This window comes from Eumetopias jubatus, unplaced genomic scaffold (assembly GCF_037043125.1).
Source record: "Eumetopias jubatus isolate StellerSeaLion01/CBP00866 unplaced genomic scaffold, mEumJub1_p1.0 scaffold_15, whole genome shotgun sequence".
Classification (NCBI taxonomy): domain Eukaryota; kingdom Metazoa; phylum Chordata; class Mammalia; order Carnivora; family Otariidae; genus Eumetopias; species Eumetopias jubatus.
The window spans coordinates 81,643,956-81,668,836 of NW_028274821.1; the positions used below are offsets into that span (position 1 = coordinate 81,643,956).

The window sequence follows — 24,881 nt, forward strand, 5'->3', positions numbered from 1 at the left end:
TATTTTTGAGCACCCAAGTTTATTACAGGGGATTACACATGCAAACAACAGAATTTGGCCCCAAGTACAGTCAAGGGAGAACATTATCAGGCACCAAGTGTGCTGATCTCACACTGAAAAAGGTCTACTGAAAACACTGCAAGTGTGATCCAAACACAAGGACAAAACTAAGTCAATTACTGAGTGATGTGGAGGTATATGCTATATACGTAGACTTCTCTTTATACAATAAGGACAATTCTCCAATAAAAACTGACAACTTCTGCCAAATAATTGTTTGCCTGAAGAAAATATGAAATCCTATTGTAGTTCAGAAAATAATGCAAACCATTTTAATTTAATCTAGATACAGGTACTTTATTTACAAATATTTAGATTAATAGCATTTCGTTACATCAAATGAAGAGTACAGCAGTCTGAATAAATCCTGTCACAAAAACAATTAAGACCCACTGTAACTAACTTTGGGAATCGGGGTATTGCACCTAAACAAGCCGCAGTTTTTAGTCTGTGATTGCTACCTTATATCCCAATGGGTGGTTGGTTTTTTGTAAATATATACACACACCAGCAGGTCATGGTCCCTGGGTGAGTCCCTTGTGAAGCAACAGGGTAAGCAAAATGGGTCACTGAAAGTCTTTAACAGAATATACCAATCTACTCCAAGAATCTTCTTTTTAAAAAAGTTAAAGACAAAAATAAAGATGAGTCCACAAATTAACCAAATCCTATTTTCTGCACATTCCAGTTTTGGCTTTTATTTAACATTGACTATACAATACTCCAGTACTACCACGTTTACAACCCAGAAAGCCGTATTTTTTATTTTTACTTTAGTGTCTGTAAAGAGGGATTTAAAATGTGTATTTTAAACACAGCAGTTGAGCTGAGTGATTTTATAGAACATACTAAGGTTTACCTATCCTACTTCAAATAACCTCAGTTCTCCATCTTAACCAGGAACTCAATCAGAAATCAATCAAAAGAAATGAAGAACTTGGTAAAACATAAGTCTGTTGTCTAAAGAGATTGTTTCCCTTGCAATACAGTATTCTTTCAGTGGCCAAACCACCTAGTGCAAAGTAGTAACTTACTTTGTATCAGCACAAACACTGAAACACCTCAGAAACACTTTCCCTTTTACAAAACAACTTATGCCAACATGACATAAAATAGCCCCTCATACTACAAACACATGGGATATCTTACATTACTTCACTGTAGTGTTAAAAATGCACAATTTAAAATCCCTTAACAGCAGACCTGCGGTTCTGACTGTCCGGTACACAATCTCACCATTCCGAGAAGATAAAGGTATAAAAGCTTAAAATGTGCAATAATAAACCCAGCCTTTTTTCTTTTTCTATACAGTAAGGCAAGAAATGCAGCCTGTAATGCAAAAATGTTTACAAAGAGAAAAGCAGGTTAGCACATTGTCGATTGCACAAGAACAGTTAAGAAAATCAGCAGGTAAGAAGCCACAGTGCAAAGATGGAACAGCATCTGCTAGTGTCAATCCTCTCACGCTAGGAGCTCTTTCCAGCATAATGTCCCCAAACACTGCCAGCACCAGAGGCTGGAGCCAGTATTACTTGTGAACTGCAGTTGTGTCTATTTCCTTGTGTGAAATGCAAGGGAGTAACATGGTCACATATAGGTCATACTGTACAAACTGGTATTTTATACTGTTCCAATGCCAGTAATCAATTTATTTTCTTCATTAAAATAATATACACAGAATGTATTGTTAGTTCGGTTCCTTCAAATTTTATACATATTTACTTTCTGCTAAAGAGAAAAGGATAAAATGGTGTAAAAAAAAGAAAGATAAAGCTATTAATTAAGCACAACAGAAAAGTGGATATTTTCCCTGTGCAAGGCTAGGACAGAAGGAAACCTCCACAAGAAAAATGCCACCCACACAACAGGAAATTTATCCAACGAAAACAAAACAAAAGCAGTTACAGAACCCATTCTCTATCAGAAGTCATTTCACAGCAATAAACTTATTGGTTACAACAGACATACTTGAACAGTTAAAGATGGGGAGAAAGGCTTAAGATATCCTCAAATTAAACCATACAGTAAGACAAAGCCTTGCCAAAAAGAGGGAAGGATAAAAATCATTTAAGTCCAGCATCAGTGCTCAGTTTAAATCATGTACTGGTGACATACCTATCACGAGGACAATCAAGGGGAAAAAAAAGTCTAGATTTACCATGCAGGAGAGATTTATTACTCTACTTGCCTTTTGATAACCTGATTACATCTAGTTGTTTAGCAGTTTAGTATTTTGTTAAACTGTTTTTACAACAGAGTTGTTTTTTCTTTTTTTTTTTTTTTAATTAAACCCAGTAAGATGTACAGAAGACAATGAGGCAGTAAAAAGTACTGCTTCCAACAGACAGAGGTGAAAGGTCAAATGGGAGCTACGGCAAAGAGGTCACTAGCAGCCACAGCCTTCTCTCTGGGGTTGGGGTTCGCTGGTTAGCCGGCCTCCCTGTGGAGCTGAAGGTTTGTGTTGTACACCAGACTCGGCAGCATTCAGATCCAGGCTTCCATCCTGAATGTTCTGATAGATTTTCTTGGCAGCCTCAAGGAAAGCATCTTCTACATTCTCTCCCCTAAGAGGCAAATGACAACTTTATTGGAGAATCACAGCTTTCTACAAAAGATAAGACATTACACACTGACCTTCTGCTAACCTTTAGTCAATTGCCATGATGCTTTCAACTTAGCCACTGTCATCTAGTAAGTGATTACCAGTAATGACTGAACTAAGAGAACAACTTGGGGAAACATTCTCTGTGGAAAGCATATAAACACGGTAGTAACAGCTGTTTCTACAAACCCTATTTGGATAACTGGATGTGCTCTATTCATTAAAATGTTATATATTAATATATAATGAAAGTGAAGATATTACAAAAATGGCCTATCTTCACTTAAGAAGAAGATATTCTAAACAGAAGTGAGATTCCAGGATTTGTACGATCCGATTAGCCAATCATCAACTATACTTTTTTTTCATGTGATGGTGACATATTCGTGCTCGACCATGTTCTCACTTCAGTTCTCTTAGTACTATGGATGAAGCTAAAAAAAAGGGGGGGGGCTAGCTTCTCACCACAGCAAGGAATATCTGGCTTAATAAATGAAGAACTCTGATGGGAGTCCTGGGGGGGTTCAATAATGGACATGGAATAACGATTAAAAAACATTAATTATGCTTCTGATTATTCTTAGACATTGTTTCCTTAAGCCATGCTTTTTTATCAGAAGTATTAAACGAACAGATTACCCAAGCTTGAGTCCAAGATACCAAACTCAACCTCAATTGGGAAAGTCAAACACTTTTGAAATGCTAACACAATTTCATTTATTAACCTGGGTTACCAGGGGGCATAATCAAAGTACAATCTTTTAGGTGCAGTAACAAAAAAAATTACCTTTGAAATGTGAAACAGGAAGCAAAGGGATGCCTGTTTACTGTTCTTCCCACAATAAACATTACACATATACATATTATTATATGTATGCAAATACATTATACATTTCTCACATGTATGGTTCTACTTTGAGAAGTCTGAATGTAACTGAAAATGATGAATTTTAGCAATACTTACGTTTTCGCACTTGCTTCAAGGAACAATAAGCCTAAAAATTAAAATTCAGACTATGATTAAGACATTTCAAATTAACTCACAAGGGCATTTTCTTCGGTAACATATGATTAAGAGTTTCCCGTCAGCTATCAGTCCTCCTACCATAGTATTTTATGAAACAGTATGTTAGTTTGAGATGGGGGAGTCTTTATATTTGTCATTAAATACTTGCACTACCCCCAACATGAATGTCAAATAGAAACACATTTCCTCATTCTTGAGATTTAAGCAGCTGGCATTAAAAGAAAAGTGTCAAATAATCTGCAGTATCAAAATCCCACCTTTTCTATGTGTGACCCCAAAAAAGCCATTAAAAGTCTTAAACCCACCATTTTCTTCAGCAAACTGTTTGGCTTCTTCATATGTAACATCTCTCTGTGCCTCCAAATCTGCTTTATTTCCTATGAGAATTATTACCTAATTTGTAACCAAAAGAAAGACATCTTAAAACAAAAGCAACCATTTAAAATCAACCATGAAAATTCTGAAATCCAAAAATTTTGACAGAAAAAAACATGTGGGCCTAAAAAGGAAACCAAGTACCAGCAATCATCCAGCAGACAGATATGAGAATCATTAAGTCAGTACTATTAGGAGGGAGGTCAGCAATTATCTAGGCCATGGGCTAACAAACTTTCTGTATAGTGCAAAGAGTATGTATTTCAGGTCTCTGGAGCCCAAATGGTTTCTTTGCATATACTTCTTTTTTTTAAATAACCTTTTAAAAATGTAAAATCCATTCTTAAAGGCTTGCAAGCCATTATAAAACAATATAGCCCATGAGGAACACCTGGTCTGGGCCAAAGGTTATGATTTATCTGAGTAAGATTACTGAGGGTCAATGCACAAGCTCCAGGGGATCTGTGAATACACTGAAATTAAGCACAGAATGCTGTAAACAAGAACATTTCATTGCCAAGAGAAGGCTCATGGTTTTCATCAGATTTCTGAGAGTCTCTGGGACCCTCAAGTAGTTAAACTACTAGTTCAACTCGTTCAGGCTATTGGTAAGGAAACTAGTGCTCAAATTAGGCGAAGAGACTTGTCAAAGGTCACTCAGTGAGCCACTGGTAGAAGGACATTAGAACCAAGGGAAAAAACCCAAACTGTGACCTTCAAATATTGTCTTACTCTACGCTAGCCCGAGGCAGCCCTAAGTTTGTAGCAACTGGAAACAAATGTCTGTGTTCCATGGGGAACAGTGTTGGTGGGAGGAGGGGGTGGGGGTACACATATGCAAGCGAGTTCAAATCCAAGGCAAAATATCACACACACCTACACCCACTTTGGAATCATTTATGTAAGTGAAGTTAGGCCAAAGTTAAAGGCAGCTCTACAAAGTTCTAAGAAAAAAGTTTGCAGCCTTAGGGAAATAGAGCTTTTTGATCTTTATGGTGGTTTCTGGGGGCTGGGGGGTGGGGATTTATGGATAAACTGTCTCTGTCTATATATATAAGCTTATCTGATACCAATTGGTGATCCCCCCTCCTTTCCCTTCCAAACAGATGTGGTAATCCAGATGCAGATACCTTAGGAATGGATGGTTTCAACCAAAAGTGATTTCCACTGTTAACTTTTTCTCATGTGAAACTGCAGCCCCTGACTCTCCTGTTTCTTAAAAATGATGTCCAATGAACTGAAGAACCATTGTAATCTGAATGTAAACCTTGAACAAGATTAAGCAGTATAACAAATGTGAGCATTCTCCCAGTGTGGACAAGGGCCCAATGAGGAGGGAAAGATATTTTCACATGAAGTCCACTAGTCTTTTAAAGAATAAGGTAAGAACACTTAAGGAAATCAATTTTGTTTTTTTAAATCACGGCTGGTAAAGTCACGATGGCCCAGCACAGGGCCATTGTAAGACAGGTACTCGAAACATCTTGTATGTCAACTATACTTCAATAATAAATTTCTAAAAAGTTAACATTGAACTGCACACTTTAAATGGGTAGATTATGTTAATTATATCTCAATAAAGCGGTTTTTAAAAGATAATTTTAAAAAAAATTTTAAACATTTGCTGAATGGAAACACTGCCTCCTCTCCCAATTCCTTAAGAATTTCCCAGCTGTGCTTCCCATCATCCTGAAAGGACACATAAAAGTGGCATGCTAACCAGACCGAGGTATAAAATATACCACCAACGAAATGGGAAAGTATGTAATTTCTGCATAGAAATTGAAGGCATCATAGAAAACATAACATTTGAGCTGGACCTTAAGAGATTTTCTTCTGTAGGGGAGGAAAATTTTGCCATCCCAAGATAGTCCTCTTTGGAATATTTACTTTAAGCTGGTTTATTTTTAAGAAACAGCAGACACAGGTGAAGCTCTGAAAACCCAAAAGTTATCCTTTAAGAGACATTTACATTTATAAGAAAAATCTCCATTTTCGTTAAGGGTGTTTCCCTCTCAGTACCAGGAAGAGGGGGTGGACTCAATCTCTAGAAACTTGTAACAATTCGATCAATTTATTTCTTAGACAAGCCCTAAGAATCTTGAAAGGTAAAATTCTTCCTCCCTAACACTTTCTTCTGAAGATGTGGTAAAATTTGAAGCAGCATAAATGAGGCAGGAAAGACATGGCTCATTTGTCATTAAACTCCTCTAAGCACCTTCTACAATGAGTTTTGTTTGCTTAATATTTTTCTTGAAATAACTACAGAACCACAGAAGCTTACAAGAGTAGAATGTCTATATACCCTTCACCAACCATCCTCAATAGCAGCATCTTACAGACTCAAAACCAGGGAAGTGACTTTGGTGCAATCTATGTCCTTACTCAGATTTCACCAGTTGTACACACCTGTGTGTGCATACAGTTCTATGCAATTTCACTGCAGGTATAGATCTGTGTCACCACAATCAGGATACAGAATGGTTCCATCACTAGAAAGGAACTGCTTTGTGCTGCTCTCTTTACAGCCTATGCACACCACTCATACCCTTCACCCCCATTTGCTAACCCCTGGCAACAATGCATCTGTTCTCCTCCACAATTTTGTTTTTGAGAATATTTTATAAATGGATACATATATACAGTATGTAATTTTTTGAGATTAACTTTTTTCACTCAGGTAATGCCCCCGAGATCCATCTAAATTGCCGTATCAATAGTTCATTTCTTTGTATAGCTGAGGAGTATTTTATAGTATAAATGTACCAGATTGTTTAACCATTCACCTCCTGATGACCATTTAGATTGTTTCCAATTTTTGGCTATTGTAAATAAAACTACTATGAACATTCAACTATAGGTTTGCACGTATACCTACAGTAGGTTTAAGATCATTATGGATATGAAAGTTCCAGGCACAGTCCCTAGCTTAAGTGGCAAATCACGATGGGGCACCTGGGTGGCTCAATCTGGATTTCGGCTCAGGTCATGATCTCGGGGTCATGGGATCAAGCCCTGAGTCAGGCTCCGCACTCAGCAGGGAGCCTGCTTGAGGAATGATTCTCTCTCCCTCTCCCCGCACCCCTGCTCATGCTCTAAAATGAATAAATCTTAAAAAAAAAAAGGCAAATCATGTTAACTTTGAGTATAATTTATTGCTGTTCCCTGATAAAAGCCAATCTTACCACTGATTACTACCTATTTATTGAATCAGACCTCTGATAGATGGTTAAGTACAAAGCTAAATGAGACACAGGCCTTGCTCTGAAGAAGCTCAGAGTCAGTCACAGCTCAGTACCTTTCCTCGCTTGTTTCTGGAATGCCCCCTCTAGCATTTACTAAAACCTTACTCATCCTACAGTCCCAGCTCAAACATACCTTTCTCTGTAAAGCTGGTTTCTCCAGATGGCATGGCTTATCCTGGGCACTTCCCGCAGTGCACATACCAGTTGCTCTAACTTATATCTCTCTCGGCTTTTCAGCATAGTTATTTGTATACACACAGCTATCTCCTTACTAGACCATTAACGTTTTGTGGGCCAAGGGCCACATTTATCTTTGGATACTGCAGAGTCTGGCATGGGAGGTGGCCTTTAAAATCTCAATAAACAGGGCGCCTGGGTGGCTCAGTTGGTTAAACGACTGCCTTTGGCTCAGGTCATGATCCTGGAGTCCCGGGATCGAGTCCCACATTGGGCTCCCTGCTCAGCAGGGAGTCTGCTTCTCCCTCTGACCCTCTTCCCTCTCGTGCTCTCTATCTCTCATTCTCTCTCTCTCGAATAAATAAAATCTTTAAATAAATAAATAAATAAAATCTCAATAAATATCTTCTCAGTCTGGTGAAAAAGCTAATTTTTATTTTCATTTTAAAAAGAAAATTTTTTTAAATTTGCAATTTGAAAATATAGCACAATAATGGCTACTTTTTAAATTTTTTTTAATTTATTAAAGTATAGAGATGTTTTTGTAAAAAGAAAAAATATTTAATTAAACTAATTTTTAAATGCAGAACTCTATTTTTAACCCTAATTTTACTGAGATAATTGTAGATACACAAGCAGTTGTTAAGAAATAATAGAGATCCCCTTATACTTTGCCCAGTTTCTTCCAATGTTCCAATCCAACATTCTTCCAATGTTGAATTCTTTCAACATTTTACAAAACAAATGCAGATCCCTTTTTAAAGTGATTGTTTCAGAGTTCACCGTCTCCATCTGACATGAAATCACCACCCCATCCATAACTTTCATTTTTTTTTTTAACCACAAACATGAACAAAAACCAAGTATAAGATGTAAAACCTAGGGTAATTAGTATTCAAAAAAAAATGTTAACTTCTCTTCAATTAATTTAAAAATAAAGACTCTCTCATTCTTAGTACCCATATACAAAAACCCTACTAGCAAACGACTCCTTTTGGGGTTAGCATACATCTTAAATTTTCTGTGTAACAGATGTTATTCAACTTACAGTATTTGGATTGGTGAGATTCCTTGCATCTGTCAACCAGCTGCTTAAGTGATTATATGTACTTCTTCTGCAAAAATTAAAGTTTACATTTGTGACTACCACATACAATTGCCATTTCAATTTTTTAAAAAAGAAATCTCAAATAAATAATATTCCCTTTCATCAAAAATTGTGTAATGTGAACATACTTTCCAGAAATCTAGCCAAACCTACTATTTTTAAATAAATAAGTCAATATCCAACAACTTTGCTAATTACATATAGAAGTAAATTGTTTACATTTAAAGGCACATTCATAAACAGACCAATAAGCAAGCAAGGAACAACACAGAAAATTAATGGAAACAATTCTGAACTCAGAATTTCTAATCTGAAGTAAAAGCTAAGATTACTGTTAAATCATCTATATTTTCCATCACAAAATGGGAGAAATAATACCAAAATGTCAAACAAATGATATGTTCAATGGCAAACATGTTTGCATCTGTTTCAAATTAGAAACCAAGATGGTCACAGTACTACAGACTGATATAAAAGTCACCTTTCTTTCAAGAGAAAGTTAACTATGACAACATAAAAACTGGCTTTAAAATGGCACTTAATGTATTTCACTGGAAATTCAAGCCCCCAGATATCAGAGTGAGTTTATTCTAACTTTGTATTCTTATTTACCAGTAGCTAAATCATTTTGCAATTCAGACTGCCCTATTTGTCCACTTTCTCCAAGCAAGAGTTTAGAAACTCATAGGCTCATTTGCACTAGCCAAACAGGCCCAAAGAAGGCAAGCAAATCCAAATAATTTACAATATTATGTGTAGTAGGTAGAATATTAATATTTATCAGACTTCACCAAAGGGGTCAAATAAAATTTTGAAAGTTAAAAATGTTTGATTTATATACATTCACAGAACATTAATCCATCTTATTCATTTAACAGGTGAGAAAAGAGAAGCTCACAAAGATTTAAATGAATTTCAGAGCCGGGCCTTGAACGCTCTACGCACATAGTGTCCTCAAAAGTGTTTCAAATTTAGCCTTGTGAATATATTCCATGAACTCCAGCTGCCAGTACCCATATAAAGTTGGATATTCCAAACACTTAATCCTTTCCCAGTGGAAACTGAAAAGAAGTTGTAAGGTTCTCTCTTACTGTGCTAAATTATGTTACATACAAATCACCACCTAACTGTAAAAAAAAAAAAAAAAAGGTCAAATAAATAAAAGCAACATTTCCCCAATGTTTTTAAATTTTCTAAGTAAAATCTTCTAATGGTCAAATATTTTTAAAAAGCATAAGCCGTATCACTTTATTGTTCAATATTTGTAGTTCCTGGCATACCTTGCCTTTACACAATAGATTTGCCCTACTTTGTTTACAAAAACTTAAATAGCACAAATCCAAAAATATTAATACCAATTTTGATAAATTTTAAAATGTCAAAGCTGGCAGCAAGAGTGAATTACAAACTGCCACCACTTTGGTAAACAGAAAAATCTACACATCCTTTTTAAGTATCAAGATCATGTAAACTGTTATTATTTAGATGTGCCTATAACCTCTGCTAATAATTCTGGTAATTGTTACTAATTTAAAATTCATAATTTCAAACCTATAACTATAGCAGCATCCCAATATTCATTAATTAGTGGTAATAGTGCTAAAAAAAAAAAAAAATCCCTAACTTTGCCAAGGATGTTAAATGACATATCAAACAACTGATAAAGCCAAACAAACTGCCATGATCAACTATGCTGTCAATTTAAGGACGTATCTGGTAACAATTACAGTTAATGCCAAGAATAAAGGTATTATTAAAGCAGAACTTTCAAGTTTGCAAAATGTCAAGGAATAATAGAAAAAAAAAAGGAAAAAATCAGTGTCATGGATGCAACATGTCACTACGAAATATCAACAAAGCACCTGTCTAAAGCCTGACGTACTTTTTTTCAATAATAATTTTATTGTGATATAATGAACTTACCATAAAGCTCATCCTTTTAAAGTGTACAATGTTGTGGTTTTTTAATATATATCCCAAAGTTGTGCAGTGATCACCAGTATCTAATTCTAGAACATTATCAACCCCAAAAGAAACGCTGTACCCATTAGCACTCTCTCTCCACACCCTGGCAATCCACTTTCTGTCTCTATGAACTGGCCTATTCTGGATATTTCATATAAATGGAATCACACAACATTGGCCTTTTATGTCTGGCTTCTTTCACTTAGCAAAATGTTTTCAACATTCATCCACTGTATAGCATGTATCAGAATTTCTTTCCTTTTAATAGTCGAATTGTATTTCATTGTATGAATACACCCATTTGTTTATCTATCTAATGGACATTTGGGGTGTTTCCAGCACAAGTACTTTTGATGACTCAAATAGACACAACTTTTTTTTTACCAAAAGTATTTCCTGTGCCTAAAAGGTTATGTTTAAAAGCAAACCATATAAATGTATCAAATCATCACCCTGTAGACCTTAAACTTACACAATGTTATATGTCAATTACAGTATCAGTAAACATGGTGGGGGAGGGGAACACAAGCACACTCACACAAAGCAAAACAACACTTTAGATTGATAGACTCTAAGTACACATCACCACATTTAAATTTATTAATAATGGAGTTTTTAATTATGCAAAGTCTTCAGGAATGCATCCCTCATTAGGATGTCCTGCAGAGAAGGCCAGGTCTTTAATATTCTTCCCACAAAACCATTTACTTATCATGTTACCAGTTGCCCCGCTACATAGAAGAGCATTAAGGCTATTTTGCTCTCTTCTGCCATGAGATTACCCAATTCCGGAACTCAATAAACTTCAACCACTGTAATTATAATCAGCCACTGTCTTTATTCCAAGTCCACATTTCCCAAAGTGTGTTCCTCAATAAAATAAGCTCAGGAAACACCAAACTAAGCTACGTGTAAGAATTTCTTTAATGCGGGTGCCTGGGTGGCTCAGTCTGGTAAGCGTCTGCCTTCGGCTCAGGTCATGATCCCAAGGTCCCGGGATTGAGCCCCGCACCGGGCTCCCTGCTCAGCGGGAGGCCTGCTTCTCCCTCTCCCACTCCCCCTGCCTGTGTTCCCTCTCTCACCCTGTCTCTGTCAAATAAATAAAATCTTTAAAAAGAATTTCTTTAATGCAGAACTTCTCAGGGTGCTAATACGTTAATGTGCACTGTATTGTGACTCTTCAAGAGGAAACAGTATAAAGCATTTCTCAAAAGGAAATATGCTTGAAAGTCCATTTGGTGCCACTCACCCATCCCTACCTCCCCCCAAAAAAGTAAGACAAGAGTCACACTGCTTTAAACTGGCACTCTGCATTAATACGAAAGGTGATCCAGTTCATTTTCTAGCTTAGCACAGTTTAATAAAGTGGTGCAATCTTCCATGTTTTCTGAAGCCAAATATTTATGGCCCAGTTTTGTTACTTTCTATCAAGTGCTTTCAGTTTCCAGAAATAGCGAAGTTGAAATAAATTTAATTTTGCTTCATGAAGTACTGTAAACCATTTCATTTTAGAACAAAAAAGAATTTAAGTAAATGAACAATTAAATACCTCACAAACACCTTCAGATGCAAGCTTAAGAACTTTTTATAATCTACCATGTTGGATTAACAAAACTACTTAATTCCTTCCCTGACCTTATTTTGAAAAGGTGTCAACTTTAACACCAGAGACTGAACAGAGTAACTCCTCAAGACTTGCTTTCTACTGAAGTGAAAAGAACAAAGTTTGGTATAAAATATTATTTCACCTCAAATAATTGAACTGATGCTGCTTTTCAGAATAGTATTCTTCTATTAGCTCCACCAGCATCTCCTAAAGTTTTTCTTCAGTCATATCCACTTTCAGAAAAGGAAATCAACATGTTACATCAAGTCTTATACAACAATGTAGAGAAATAACCGTAAGATCCAAATAAGCTCATTTATAATCACACAATCACAAACTAAAGAATGTCTAAGTCAATTAAAAAAAAAACAAACACAAGCCACACTGCCTAAAGGAGATTTCTTTTTTCAAGTACGAAGGCTGAAAAAGTATTAATCTCTTACCTAGTGATATCATACACCATAAGCGCTCCTGCAGCTCCTCTGTAGTAGCTTCGTGTAACAGCCCTAAACCTCTCCTGTCCCGCTGTATCCCAAATCTGCAGTTTGATTTTTTGGCCACTAACTTCAATTATTCTTGTACCAAATTCAACACCAATTGTGTGAGGACAATCAGCCATAACTGTTAGAGAAAAAAGAAATATAATATTCTAACTTCCAGAAAGCTTCAGATTAAGACCAGCAGGGAAAAAAATCCACTGGGTAATTAATTAACATATTAATGCTTGTAGGCTGTAAGTGAACTAAGCTAGCACTGAAAAAAAATTAGCAAAAACACAGAAGTCAAAGAAATTTGACTGCACTAAAACAGGGGTCAGCACACTTCTGTAAAGGATCAAATAATAAATATTTAAGTTTTGTAGGCCAAAATGTCTGCCACAACTACTCAACTCTGCTGTTGAAGCACAAAAGCAGCCAAAGACAATAAGTAAAATGAACATGGTTCTGTTTTAATAAAACTTTATTTACAAAAACAGGCAATTTCGGGATTTGACCCACGGGCTATTGTTTGCTGACCCCTGGATAATCTGCTAATTAAAAATAAAGATTTTTATTAAGTTCTTCATAACACCAACCTTTTGCTATTTAGACTTCTGACAATTATTACATATAACAAAACAATCAATGGTTTTAAGACTCTAGGAGTTGTCAAGTTTTTATCCTGCAAAATACTACCAATATCTCAAAGAAAAACACATATAATATATATCTACAATTACATATTGGCAAGTTATATATTTCCAATCCAAAAGACAAGTTTATTAGTTCTTCCTTATAATTAGGCCATCGAAAACCTAAACCCACTATTCTCTGGTACAAGTACACACAGACTGCTAGAGATTTCGTAAAATTTACATTAAGCAAGAAAAAAAGCCATAAAAATAATTTCAACTGTATTTAGCCTATTAGTTACATAAAATAACAGGCCTCCTCCCCTACCACCCAAGACAGAGTTATACTTCAAATATCAATCAACCAGTCCTGGATATAGAAAGAATTTCATTTAAATATTTCTAATCTATTATTATTTAGTTAACAAATGATACAAGCAGCAAATTTCTAAAATGGAGAGTCAGAGAAAAGATTATTTAAATTTGACATTGTAATATACATTTTTAAAAATTTTCTACCACCAAAAAAACCTAAACAAGTAACTCAAATTATATATGGTATATAAATTAACACTCTATACATGCAGGTGTATTTCATTTTATATGCACCTATTTAAAAAAAATTCCCTCCCTAAAGATGAAAGTATACATATATATGGAAAAGTTGTATTTAAATGCAGAGAGGACAATGAAAATGACACTTTTTAAAAGACAGGAAAGTGAATATAAATTTATTTTATTTTTTTACCTTATATATTGAACTTACATTTTTTTTCTGTAAATTGATGAAGTAAGCAAGATTTTCCTACTCCCATGTCCCCTGTTTAAAAAAAAAAAAAGTTTCAAGTGGCAATTACATTTCTCAATTTTATACTCATAATTATATGCAATGATTGCTATACCCCCTACCATATTACATCACAAATTTCTGGGACACTTGAAAAGATGAGTCTGAAAAACCCTACAGGTCACTTTTCACTGTGATCTATAAATTGACTATTCCCAACCTTTAGCAGTGATAGAATTAAATTATTAATTATGTTAGTAAATAACTATCAGCTGGGAAGTGCTTTTCAACAGAGAAACTGTTGTAAAAGGAGCATTTTTTAACTTTGAACTGTTTCACAGTTTTGTATTTTTTCCCCCTTAATCCATTCATAAAAGCAAAAGACTTCTGGGAATAACAAACAGGACAGCATATAACAAGCAAAAATGGTAAGTTTTGGTAGTCTGACTGACTAGATCCCATCTCTTCTTATATTCCTTGTATTTCTTACAGAATTCCACAAAAGAAAAGCATGTGCATTATATGAAAACCGTAACAGATGTCCTAACTATACTACAGCAATTTAACCCTTCGTGAAGGAAGTATTGAGCCCACCATTACACCAAACTGTTCTAATATGAAGACTTAAGTGAAAAGTATGTGTACTTTCAACTGAGTTCTTACAACTATACCTGGGTAAACAACCCTGTCTTTTAGTTTGAGCAACATATTGAAACTTAACAGAAGAACCACCAATATTATATTTTATGTATATCACATAATTACTCTGAATCAACAATGTTCTCTATCAATTTTTGGAATCCAGGGGGCTCCATGGGCTTTCATGGTATTTCTGGAATGTTATCAGTGCTCCTAGGAAATTAGTACCATTTCCAGGATTAACAAGCTTTCAGGTAGCCCTGAAGAACAATCAATACCACTTCAAAAGGTACCCACCATTGTACTACAGAAGTATCCAGGGCTACAGTGCAAAACATACATCGTTATCACAAAAATAAATTAAAGAGGCTTTAATTTTGCAGTAAAAAAACCCAAAAAACAAAAAAAAAAACCACTCACTTCTTCTGGAATGGTATGTTAAATATTAGTATATAAATATTTTGTATATTAAGTTTCTTTGTAGAACAAGAGCATAAGTTAAATAAACTTACCAATAATAATATATTTAAAGATGTAAGAGTAGTTGTATGGTGCAGTTGCCATGGTGGCACTAAAAACAAAGAAAACTGTGTTACTTCAGAAGGATATACACAAGTTATCCAGGTGATCATTGCTAGCCTTTAAAGATATATAAAATACAGCATACTTATTATAAACAAAATGTTGGCTACAATAAGCCAGAGTAAAATTGCATTTTCCAAACTGACCATTATATCAGACAATTCCATTATTTCACTTTAGGGAATATCCAGTAAGAAAAGTTACTGTGGAAAATTTCAAACAAGGAAATCTTTATAAATGTGAGTTAAACTTCATTATAAACAGTCTTCCCCCTTTGAAGTCCCCACCCATGTCAACTGATCAAGTGAATTACTGATGGCCAACTCATTCAGAACTCAGATTTTACAAGAGAATGTTATAATAAGTAACTACTAACTTATAAACACATAAAACTTATAAAAGTTATAAAAAATAACTTTTTTTACTCTACTTTAAATCATGGTTAGCATAGCATCCAAAAGACCAATCCAACTATTTCCAAACCAAATTACTGCCAGAATTAGATAAAACCACATGAAACTGTTGTTCTTACAGACTTTTTTTAAAAAGTCAATTATTTGCAATTTCATATGGTTCAACCTAATTCAGGATTTGAAGATCAACATGTAACAAATGCTTAACTATATAATAGCGCTCTAAAAGCTGAAATAATGGCATAAAATACTACTTATGGTTGTAAAATCTGCAAGTTTATGTATTAGAAGACATTTAGAAAGATCACAGCCTATTCTCTGCCTTCAGGTATACTTAAGCTAAATAATGCTAATTTCTTTCTGCTTTTAATAACTTAAAATAAAAACCTCTCCAATTTATTCAAATGAATGCCTTGAATGTGTCAGACACTGCGCTAGGTGCTAGGGAAACAAGAGGTAAATTCTAATAATGGCAATAACTTCCATTAACATTTATTCTCAAACCAGTTTTCAGCTTAAGGAAAGATAAAAATCATGCACGTGCACACGTATGCATGCACACACAAAGATTTGGCCCCATTTTTAAAAATTTGGTTTCCAATTTTTAAAATATAATTTTTACTGTTATGGGCAATTGTCAGATTATACAAGCCAAATGTAGTATGACTGCAGAAATTCATTTACTAAAACTGACAAAATTATTGTATAATAAGATTTAACCTGTAGAAAACGTATGTATTTAAAGTAAGTGGATTGTTGTTACCAGGGAAGAGAAAATTGTTAATTACATCACTTCACACAGGATTACATTTAACAAAAGTGGATGCCCTGCTACCCATTCCAGCTTGACATGTTGTAGCACTTTCATAATCAGTCTTCAACATCACTGAAAACTCCCCTAACCAGTTCGCTCAGGAAGGGAATTTTTCTAGTTAACTGATTCTGAACATCATCATAATTTGTTTCCCTTTTTCCAGACACTGGGGACTCAAAACTTTTAAGAATGAACTTGCTCCTGAAGCTAAAATTGGTGTGAATTATTCACCAAATCTCTGAACCAGATCCCAAACACAAGGAACAGAATTATCTTTCACAAAAATATTTAAAAGTTATTAAATTCTTCACCTGCATTCTTCCCAGAACCCTGTAATTAATTTTTAACTCCTTTTTTAAACTCTTCTTTTCCCATTCAAACTTGGGGAAAAGTAATCATTTAGTCACCTTGAAATTACTGCTTCTTCCATGCTCTTCACCTTCCTTTCTCTCTTACTGAAAGTTGCAGCTATATACACTTTGCTTCCTTCCATTTTATGATGTTAAAACCAAGGCCTCGGGGTGCCTGGGTGGCTCAGTTGGTTAAGCCTTTGCTTTGGCTCAGGTACTGATCCCAGGGTCCTAGGATGGAGCCCCCCATCAGGCTCTCTGCTCAGTGAGGAACCTACTTCTCCCTCTCCCTTTGAGCCTCCCCCATACTCGGGCTTGCTCTATCTCGCTCTCAAATAAAATCTTTAAAAATTAATTTAAAAAATTAATTAAAAAAATAAAACCAAGGCCTCAACAATCCTAACTTCTCCTTGAAATGCTCTAAAAGCTAATCATGAAATTAAAAGCCAATTCCAGTTGTATTAATTTGTGTATTGCAAATTATCACACGGCATTCATTAAATATCTGCAAGATGACTAATTTTAAAACTTTTTTAAATTACCAAGCATTAATTAGCATAAACTATTCCCAAATAAAAGAGAATGATCACTTTTTCAGAATAAAAACCAGTCTTCACCTCACCACACAATTTTCTGGTTCAAGTTTCTTTTAAAAACGAACCTTAAAAGCTACTGGGATGCCTGGGTGGCTCAGTCTTAAGTTAAGCAGCTGCTTTTGGCTTGGGTCACGATCTCAGGGTCCTGGGATTGAGTCCCACTCCCCTCCCCCCTGCTCGTGCTCTCTAATAAAATCTTTAAATTAAAAAAAAGGAAAGCTATTCAAACTTAATTTCAGTAGATAGTGAAGGCAGAAAGTATCTAGCACTGTAGCCATTAACACAACAGGTCCTCCCTCTCTTATTATAAGCTTAGATAGTAGCTAGGTTTAAATATACTCCCAAAGTTTATTGGTAACATTCACTCAAAATTATGTATTTGCAGTAAAACATTTAAGTGGGCCCTTTTAAATATTAACCATGCTTAATATTGTTCTAGAAAAGGATTTCTCAACGTCATTTCTTGAACATGAATGAAACATACCACTGTTAAGGTGAGGAATGTACGGGAAAAACTTTTCCCCCTATTACTTAAGGATGCTTTTGCTTTACTCAAAAGTTAAAAAAGGGGGAATGAGAGTAAAAACTGGTGGTCTAGTTCACTCTGAAAACACGAGTCCATTCTAACACTACCACCATCTCCACTAATTAAAAAACCTTGGTAATATTCTGTAAAACTTGTGCACAGCTACTGATGTGATTAAAATGTGTTCTCCATGTGTTACAAAAGCATGAGAATAAAGTTCACAGGCAGATAAGACCTCCTTCATTGCCTCTGATTTCCTTAAGAGTACTACTTTCAGACAATAAGCATCATTAAATACAGATGAACAACAACCTATAAACTAACAAACAATTGTTACAGTTCCCATTTACTGGGCACTTAATATACTCCAGGCAATGTGCTAAACATTTTACATGCAATCTCAATTAATTTTTACTACTACAGCCTTATAAAACAGTGACTATAATCCTCATTTTACAGATGAAGACTCAACAGGTAAGTAACATGCCCAGGTCACACAGCTAAGTGGTCAAGTCTATACTGAACCTAAGACTGTTTTAACTGCAGAGAATCCCCTCTTACCCACTACACCATTCAGCCTCCTCCACAGTTACGAGATGTACCATGAAACCCTTTAGTGGTACTTAGGGACACAAATCTTTCTCAGTTCACTCACGTGGTTCTAATTTAATACTCTAGGTAGTATTAAAAAATTATATTCAGAGAATGTACTGTATTCAGGATTTATAGATATGGATAAATGATAACACTAATTCAAAAAAAAAGTTTTTGAAGGTAACATTTGAGAGTAAACCGTATCATGATCAGCACTACTTTTCCCTACATAAAATTCTTACTTAATTCTCACAACCTTGCGGAGTTATTATCATTATGTCCATGTAAAAACTGAAGAAATAGGGGTACCTGCGTGGCTCAGTCGCTGAAGCGTTTGCCTTCGGCTCAGGTCATGATCCCAGGATCCTGGAATCAAACCCCACATCGGACTCCCTGCTCAGTGGGAAGCCTGCTTCTCCCTCTCCTACTCCCTCTGCTTGTGCTCTCTCACTCTTGTGCTCTCTTAAATAAATAAATAAATAAATAAATAAATAAATAAATAAATAAATCTTTTTAAAAGCCCAAAAAACTGAAGAAATTGAAGTTTGGAGAAATTTGCTAATTTGGCCTGTGTTACAAAATAGTAAATGGCAGAGCTGGTCTTGAACCCTGATTCTAAAGAACATGATTTTCTCTAAGGTAGCTTATTAAAGGCATATATATGTAGAGTGATACACACACACACACACACACACATACACACACACACACGTGGACTGATAAAATAAAATAAAAAAATCAAAGTCAAAGAAAAATGGAGAATAATTACACTAAATATTTAGGGTCATAGTTTTACTATCAGTGCATGTAAAACATAGCTCTAAATTTCCTGTCAAGAGAAATGATTACTAAATGCACACTGAACACGGATGATTGTTGCATTACCCCTTTAAATATTAACTATACCTAATATTGCTTTAACAAAGGATTTTTCGACATTAACAGTAACTCTTAAGCACAAGAAACACATCACCATTAAGGTAAGGAATATATTTAAAAATGGGGTGTGCTACTACATAAAACTCTGCAGTGTGTTTTTCACTTAAAATGATGGACCTATTTCCAGGCCCATACACAGAGCTCTACGTGGTTACTAAATGCACATTAAACACGAATCATTTTTGCCCCAAAAATAAAATCGCATGGTCTCCATATAGTTAATCAGACACCTCTCCAAATAAAATTATACAGACATATAAATGACTGCATTTGAAATGTGCAGATAGAGGTGAAGGTTAAGGAACTTTCATACACTCTGCTTATGGGAATCTGAACTGCTACATCTTTGAGAAGTAAACAATATATTTTAAAATCTTAAAGATAATCCAAATCACCCTTTGACCAAGAAGTAGCCCAAAGATACAAAATCTTTAATCCGTAACGTTACAGGTCCAAGTGCATCTAATACAGCATTTTTACAGAAAAAAAAAAAACCCACAAAAAAACAAAAAACCAAAACTGGAAAACAATTGATCTATACTATCAACAGGGAAATGACTGAATAAAGTACATCTGTATTATGAAATAATATGCATCTAGTTTAAAACCCTTTAGATACAGATGTATTAACCTGAAAATATATGCATGATTTTAAGTGACAAAAAGCTGACAGAATTTTATGCAATAGCTTCTCCCATTTTTAAATATATACACGCATATACACGCTCTCTCTCCCAATCCTGTATACAGATAATATGGAAGGAAACACACCAAATTGTGAAAAATGAATACATGGACTGAGAGCAGAAAAAGGATAGGAAAAAATTATTGACTTTCTTTATATAACCCTGCACTAACAGTATAAGCATATACTATATTCACTGCTAATTTTCTACAGTATTCAAAGTAGAAAATAAAGAACTCTGAAATATCTTTAAAGCATTTTTATATATAATTCTAATACAAAACAAAAACAAGCAGCGCCTGGGTGGCTCAGTCGGTTAAGTAGTTGACTCTGGATTTCGGCTCAGGTCATGATCTCAGGGTCCTGGGATGGAGCCCCAAGTGGGGCTCCACGCTCAATAGGGAATCTGCTTGAGGATTCTCTCTCCCTCTCCCTCTGGCCCTCCCCCAGCTTGCGTGTGTGGGCGCTCTCTCTCTCTCTACAATAAATAAATATCAAAAAAAAAGAATAAAAAAAACCCCCAAAATTCCCATTCATAATACTTCCAACATTACTTCCACATTTACAATAATATGGGGAACATCATAGGAAGTCAATCATATGATCAGCCTTAAAAAACACTCCAATAATTGACAGTATTTTTTTTCTTTTTTCAATAGCTTGGCTTTTTACTGTGTTAATTTATGCACTATGTCTGACTAATCCTTTCACAACTGTTTTACAGCTGTTTTACTCTACTTCTTAGCATATATGATGTTACCATGTAATTTTTACGTAACTTATTCAAGACAACACAAGACAAAAACAACCCACAAAATATTCCAGGTGATTTAAAATCTGATCTTCATTGTTAAAATTAGTAAGCTTGGTTTTGTTTTTGTTACATACAAGACATTTTGTTATAAACACCACAATCAAGATAGACTGCTTCTGTGATTCCAATACAAAAATATTTGTTGAGCATTTACTAAGCACAAAGCCTTGGGCTAGGCTTTGACAATATAGTAATGATCAAAAAACAAAACAAAACAAAACAAAACATTGTTCCTGTCTTCATGAAACTTAAAAACAGAAACAGTTTGATTTGCTTACAAGCTCTCTAATGTGGATTGCTACTTGATTTGTCAGTCAAGTGGACACAAAACTTGGGTAGTTATTCTAATAATATAATCTAATCAAATGAGTGGTCAATTTCCTTTCCTCAGCAGTAATGCAACCTCTGAAAAGACCCAACCATTTCTGACACCCCCTTTAAAAAACTCACTTTTGACAAGACATTTAATGTCACATTTTTACATAATAATATAAAAAAAGAAATGGATTCCTTCCTGTGTCCAAAAAAACACAAAATTTCCCAGTTATGATAGTATGCTATGAAGAAGTACTCCAATACTTCACCTCTGTTCATAGAATGAAAATACTTAAAGGAAAAAAACAAAACACCAAAACCCTGTACTTACTCCAAGAATTAAAAGGATTAATAATAGCAAAAATTTTACTGATGAAATATCATGTCTGAAATTTGCTTTAAAATAATTTGGTGGAGAGGGTATAGGTGTATATAGATAAACAAGACTGATCACTGCTGACACTGGCTGATGAGTATGTGAAGGCTCATTATACCACACATATTTTGTATATGTTTAAAACTATCTAGAACATAAAATTTTTTTAAAAGTACAGTATCTTTGATACCTCTATTTGTACACTGCTGTCTCCAACCATGCCTGGCATTTTTAACCACACAAAAATGTTTCAAGCTTTAAAAGAGAGAAAGAAACAAACAAACACCTCTCAGTAGTCCTATCTGAACATACTTGCCTTAACCAAAAGCTTACTCTAATAGCACAAAATCTTACTAAGATTACGCAAAGATATTTAATACTGATAAAGATTAGTTTTAAGAACACTCCAAATTCTGTTGCACGGTTGAAGTATGCCACAATAAAGTTTAACATGAAATACAAAAAGCAAAAACTTTTTAAAATGTAGCTTTAATTTCAAGGAATTTTTAGGTTATTAGAATCTAAAGGAGTCTTACATCTTGACAATAACTGACATTTACTGAGTGCCTGATATATGCCAGCTACTTTATAAACAATCTCTAATCGTAGAAACTCACTTTACAGGTAAGGAAACCAACTCAGAGAGTTGATATATCCGCAGTCATACACTACCAAAGGGAAAAAGATTAATAAAGCCCAGGTCTAACTGTACAACTCTCTGAAGCCATGCTCCTCTCTCTATTCAACAAATATTAAACATCCACTATATGCCTGGCACTGTTACAATGAGGCACTTAACTATATGCTAAGCAACGTGTTAAGGGTGTTTTAATCCCATTTAATCCTGAAAACAATTCTAAAAGGTAGGTACAATTATTCCCTGTATAGATCAGGTCACCGACTCTGAGAGGCTAAGTAACTTGCTTAAGGTCACTCAACTAGAAAGTGGCAGTATTGGAGTAGGAACCCTCCAAAACTCTAACCACTACATGCCTCAAGGCATGAACGAATAAAAGGACCCAAGCAGAACTCTGAGGAAAAATTTAGTAAAGTGCTGAGGGAAGAGGGAGGGGGAGCTGGATTACTGCAAGGTCAAGTCTGTCTTCAATAACCACATCTAAATAAAAGACAATTGTGACAGTAAACTTTACAAGGGTTCAAGTGGGCTCTGACACTTGTGTGGGACCAGCAGAAAAGCACTTGCCTTCTGGGAACCCCCGTTTCTTCTTCCAATATAAAATGAAAATCTTGCCGTCTCTCCTCCGGGGTTGTGCGGAGGAGGACTGGGCAGTGGGGCAGCTGACACTACAGACTTTCAGTTATAAAGGAGTCGTCAGTCGTCATCCCATGCAAACACAGGAAAAGAATCAAGCCGTAGGTACATTTTAAATGGTCACGCCTGTAACACCAGCCTAACTTGAGTGTAGTAGAGAAACACCAGGCAAGTGTGGGGAGAAGCCAGTATGTCGGTACCATCAGTAGCCAGGCCCATCACAACTTCAAGCCTCAGTTTCCTCACTTGTAAAATGGAGATAAGTTTACTTATCCCCAAGGGCTACGCGAAGCAAGAAAAACCGGTGTGAGGACAGCTAAATCTGCGCCTGGCTCACAGTAAGATGCAAACCATCAAAACAAACGCTTGTTTTGCCTTCTTTCCCTAAATTCTAGAAATGCCAAAAAACTTTTTGTCTTCTTCCCTGCTTCTACGTGCTACCTAAGCTCGACGCCTTAGGGGATGTCACAGGCCTCGTAGGGCCTCACGCAAACCAGAACCTCGCCAGCACAGACCCTTTCCCCAGCCCAAGTCCACCGTCTGCCCACAGCGACAAGGACACCGGAGCTCCTCCAAGATGCCGGCGAGGCTGCGAGGTGCCGCCTTTTGTACTCCGGGCAGACGCGGCCTGCGGGACGGGGAGTGCCACGTCTGGGCTCGTGGGCTGCGAGGAGGCGCGCCTCGCGTGGCCAAATACCGCGGGGGTGGTCTGCAGCCGCCAGAACGGCAGCGAGGAGAGGGGCCTGCGGGAGGTGCGTGTCTGCCCAGTCCGGCCGAGCAGGCGGAGCAGGCGACACGAACACACCCTTCCCCGCACGCCCCGCAGAGCTCTCGGCTGGGCGGACGCAGCGCGGGGACACCCCCGCCCCCGCACGGGAGTCCCGTCAGGCCGGGTGCCGCGGCGCCCACAGCCGACCCGGGGCTCGCCGCGGCCTGGCCGGGCCTGCCCTGTGGCGCCACCCGCCCGCCGCCCAGCTCGCCGTCGTCCGCGCCCCAGCCCTCGGAGAGCCGGGCGAGGAGGCCTCGGCCGGACTGACACTGCGGAGGGCCCGGCTTACCTGGGGGGTTGCTGGTGGCTGGGCAGCTTTCCGGGCGGGAGGGGGGCGTCAGGACGAGGAAGAGGAGTGCGGGCGCAGCGGGAAAAGGGCGGGGGCGGTCGGCCGAGGCCCCGGCAGGTAGCGGGCTGGCCGAGGAGGGGCAGACGCGCTGGCGGTAGTAGCGGTGGCAGCGGCGACTGCTCCCGCGGCTCCCTCAGGATCTTCCTCGGGCAGGTCCAAGATGGCGGCGCTCCCTGCACAGGGTTTCCTGTCACCCTCGCAATGGGCCGGACCACAAAAGAAGCGGGGGGAGGAGAATGCGCGCGCAGCTAGCGGAGCCCGGAAGAGGGTGGCCGGGCCCCGGCCTGCTAGCCACGCCCCTTCCTCAGCCCTTCCTTGTGGACTAGTCGCGCCGCCGCCGAGGCCCGCCCCACTGGCCGTGGAGCCTGAAGGGGCGGAGAAGAGCGCCTATGCGCAAGCGCAGTCGAGTGCGCTCGCGTCTTAGGTAAGTTACTGCGCAGGTTCGCGTGGAACTACGACGGGGTCTCGAAGGGCTAGGCTTGTCACTTTGTGGCCTTTTTACTCTGGTTTCTCTTCAGATTGTATAAATCTTTCGCCTTTTTACTATTTTTAATGCAAGTACTACTTACTGTACGCTTGTGCTACACTGGCCACAATGCTAAGCAACACGTTTACTGCGTTCACTCAACAAGTATATATTGAGCGATTCGTACATAGCAGTGAACAAGGCACACGAGGTCCCTGTCTAACAACCCCAGGAGGTACTTATCCCCATTTTACCAATGGCGAAACTGAGGCTCATGTTGATCAAGTCACTGGTCCTAGATCATGCAGCTAGAACGTG

General features: G+C 37.1%; 1 protein-coding gene across 1 annotated transcript; it reads right to left on the minus strand.

The window, feature by feature from the left end:
- On the minus strand, positions 1 to 24,301 carry RAB14 (RAB14, member RAS oncogene family). Its single transcript, XM_028107738.2, has 8 exons — positions 24,038 to 24,301; positions 15,215 to 15,273; positions 14,043 to 14,096; positions 12,609 to 12,786; positions 8,535 to 8,601; positions 3,995 to 4,082; positions 3,627 to 3,657; positions 1 to 2,624 (listed from the first exon to the last, which is right to left on the minus strand). The coding sequence occupies exons 2-8, from the start codon at positions 15,264 to 15,266 to the stop codon at positions 2,447 to 2,449; spliced, it is 648 nt and encodes a 215-aa protein (XP_027963539.1). The 5' UTR covers positions 15,267 to 15,273; positions 24,038 to 24,301; the 3' UTR covers positions 1 to 2,446.
- Positions 24,302 to 24,881: the final 580 nt, after the last annotated feature.

What these genes read in the sequence shown, in the direction of transcription:
- RAB14 (XM_028107738.2), bottom strand. Translation starts at nt 15,266, where the DNA reads ATGGCAACTGCACCATACAACTACTCTTACATCTTTAAATATATTATT. An exon ending in CTTTAAATATATTATTATTG is followed by an intron (nt 14,097 to 15,214) that starts GTAAGTTTATTT and finishes TTTTTTAAACAG; the next exon opens with GGGACATGGGAGTAGGAAAA. An exon ending in ATGGTGTATGATATCACTAG is followed by an intron (nt 8,602 to 12,608) that starts GTAAGAGATTAA and finishes TAATTTTTGCAG; the next exon opens with AAGAAGTACATATAATCACT.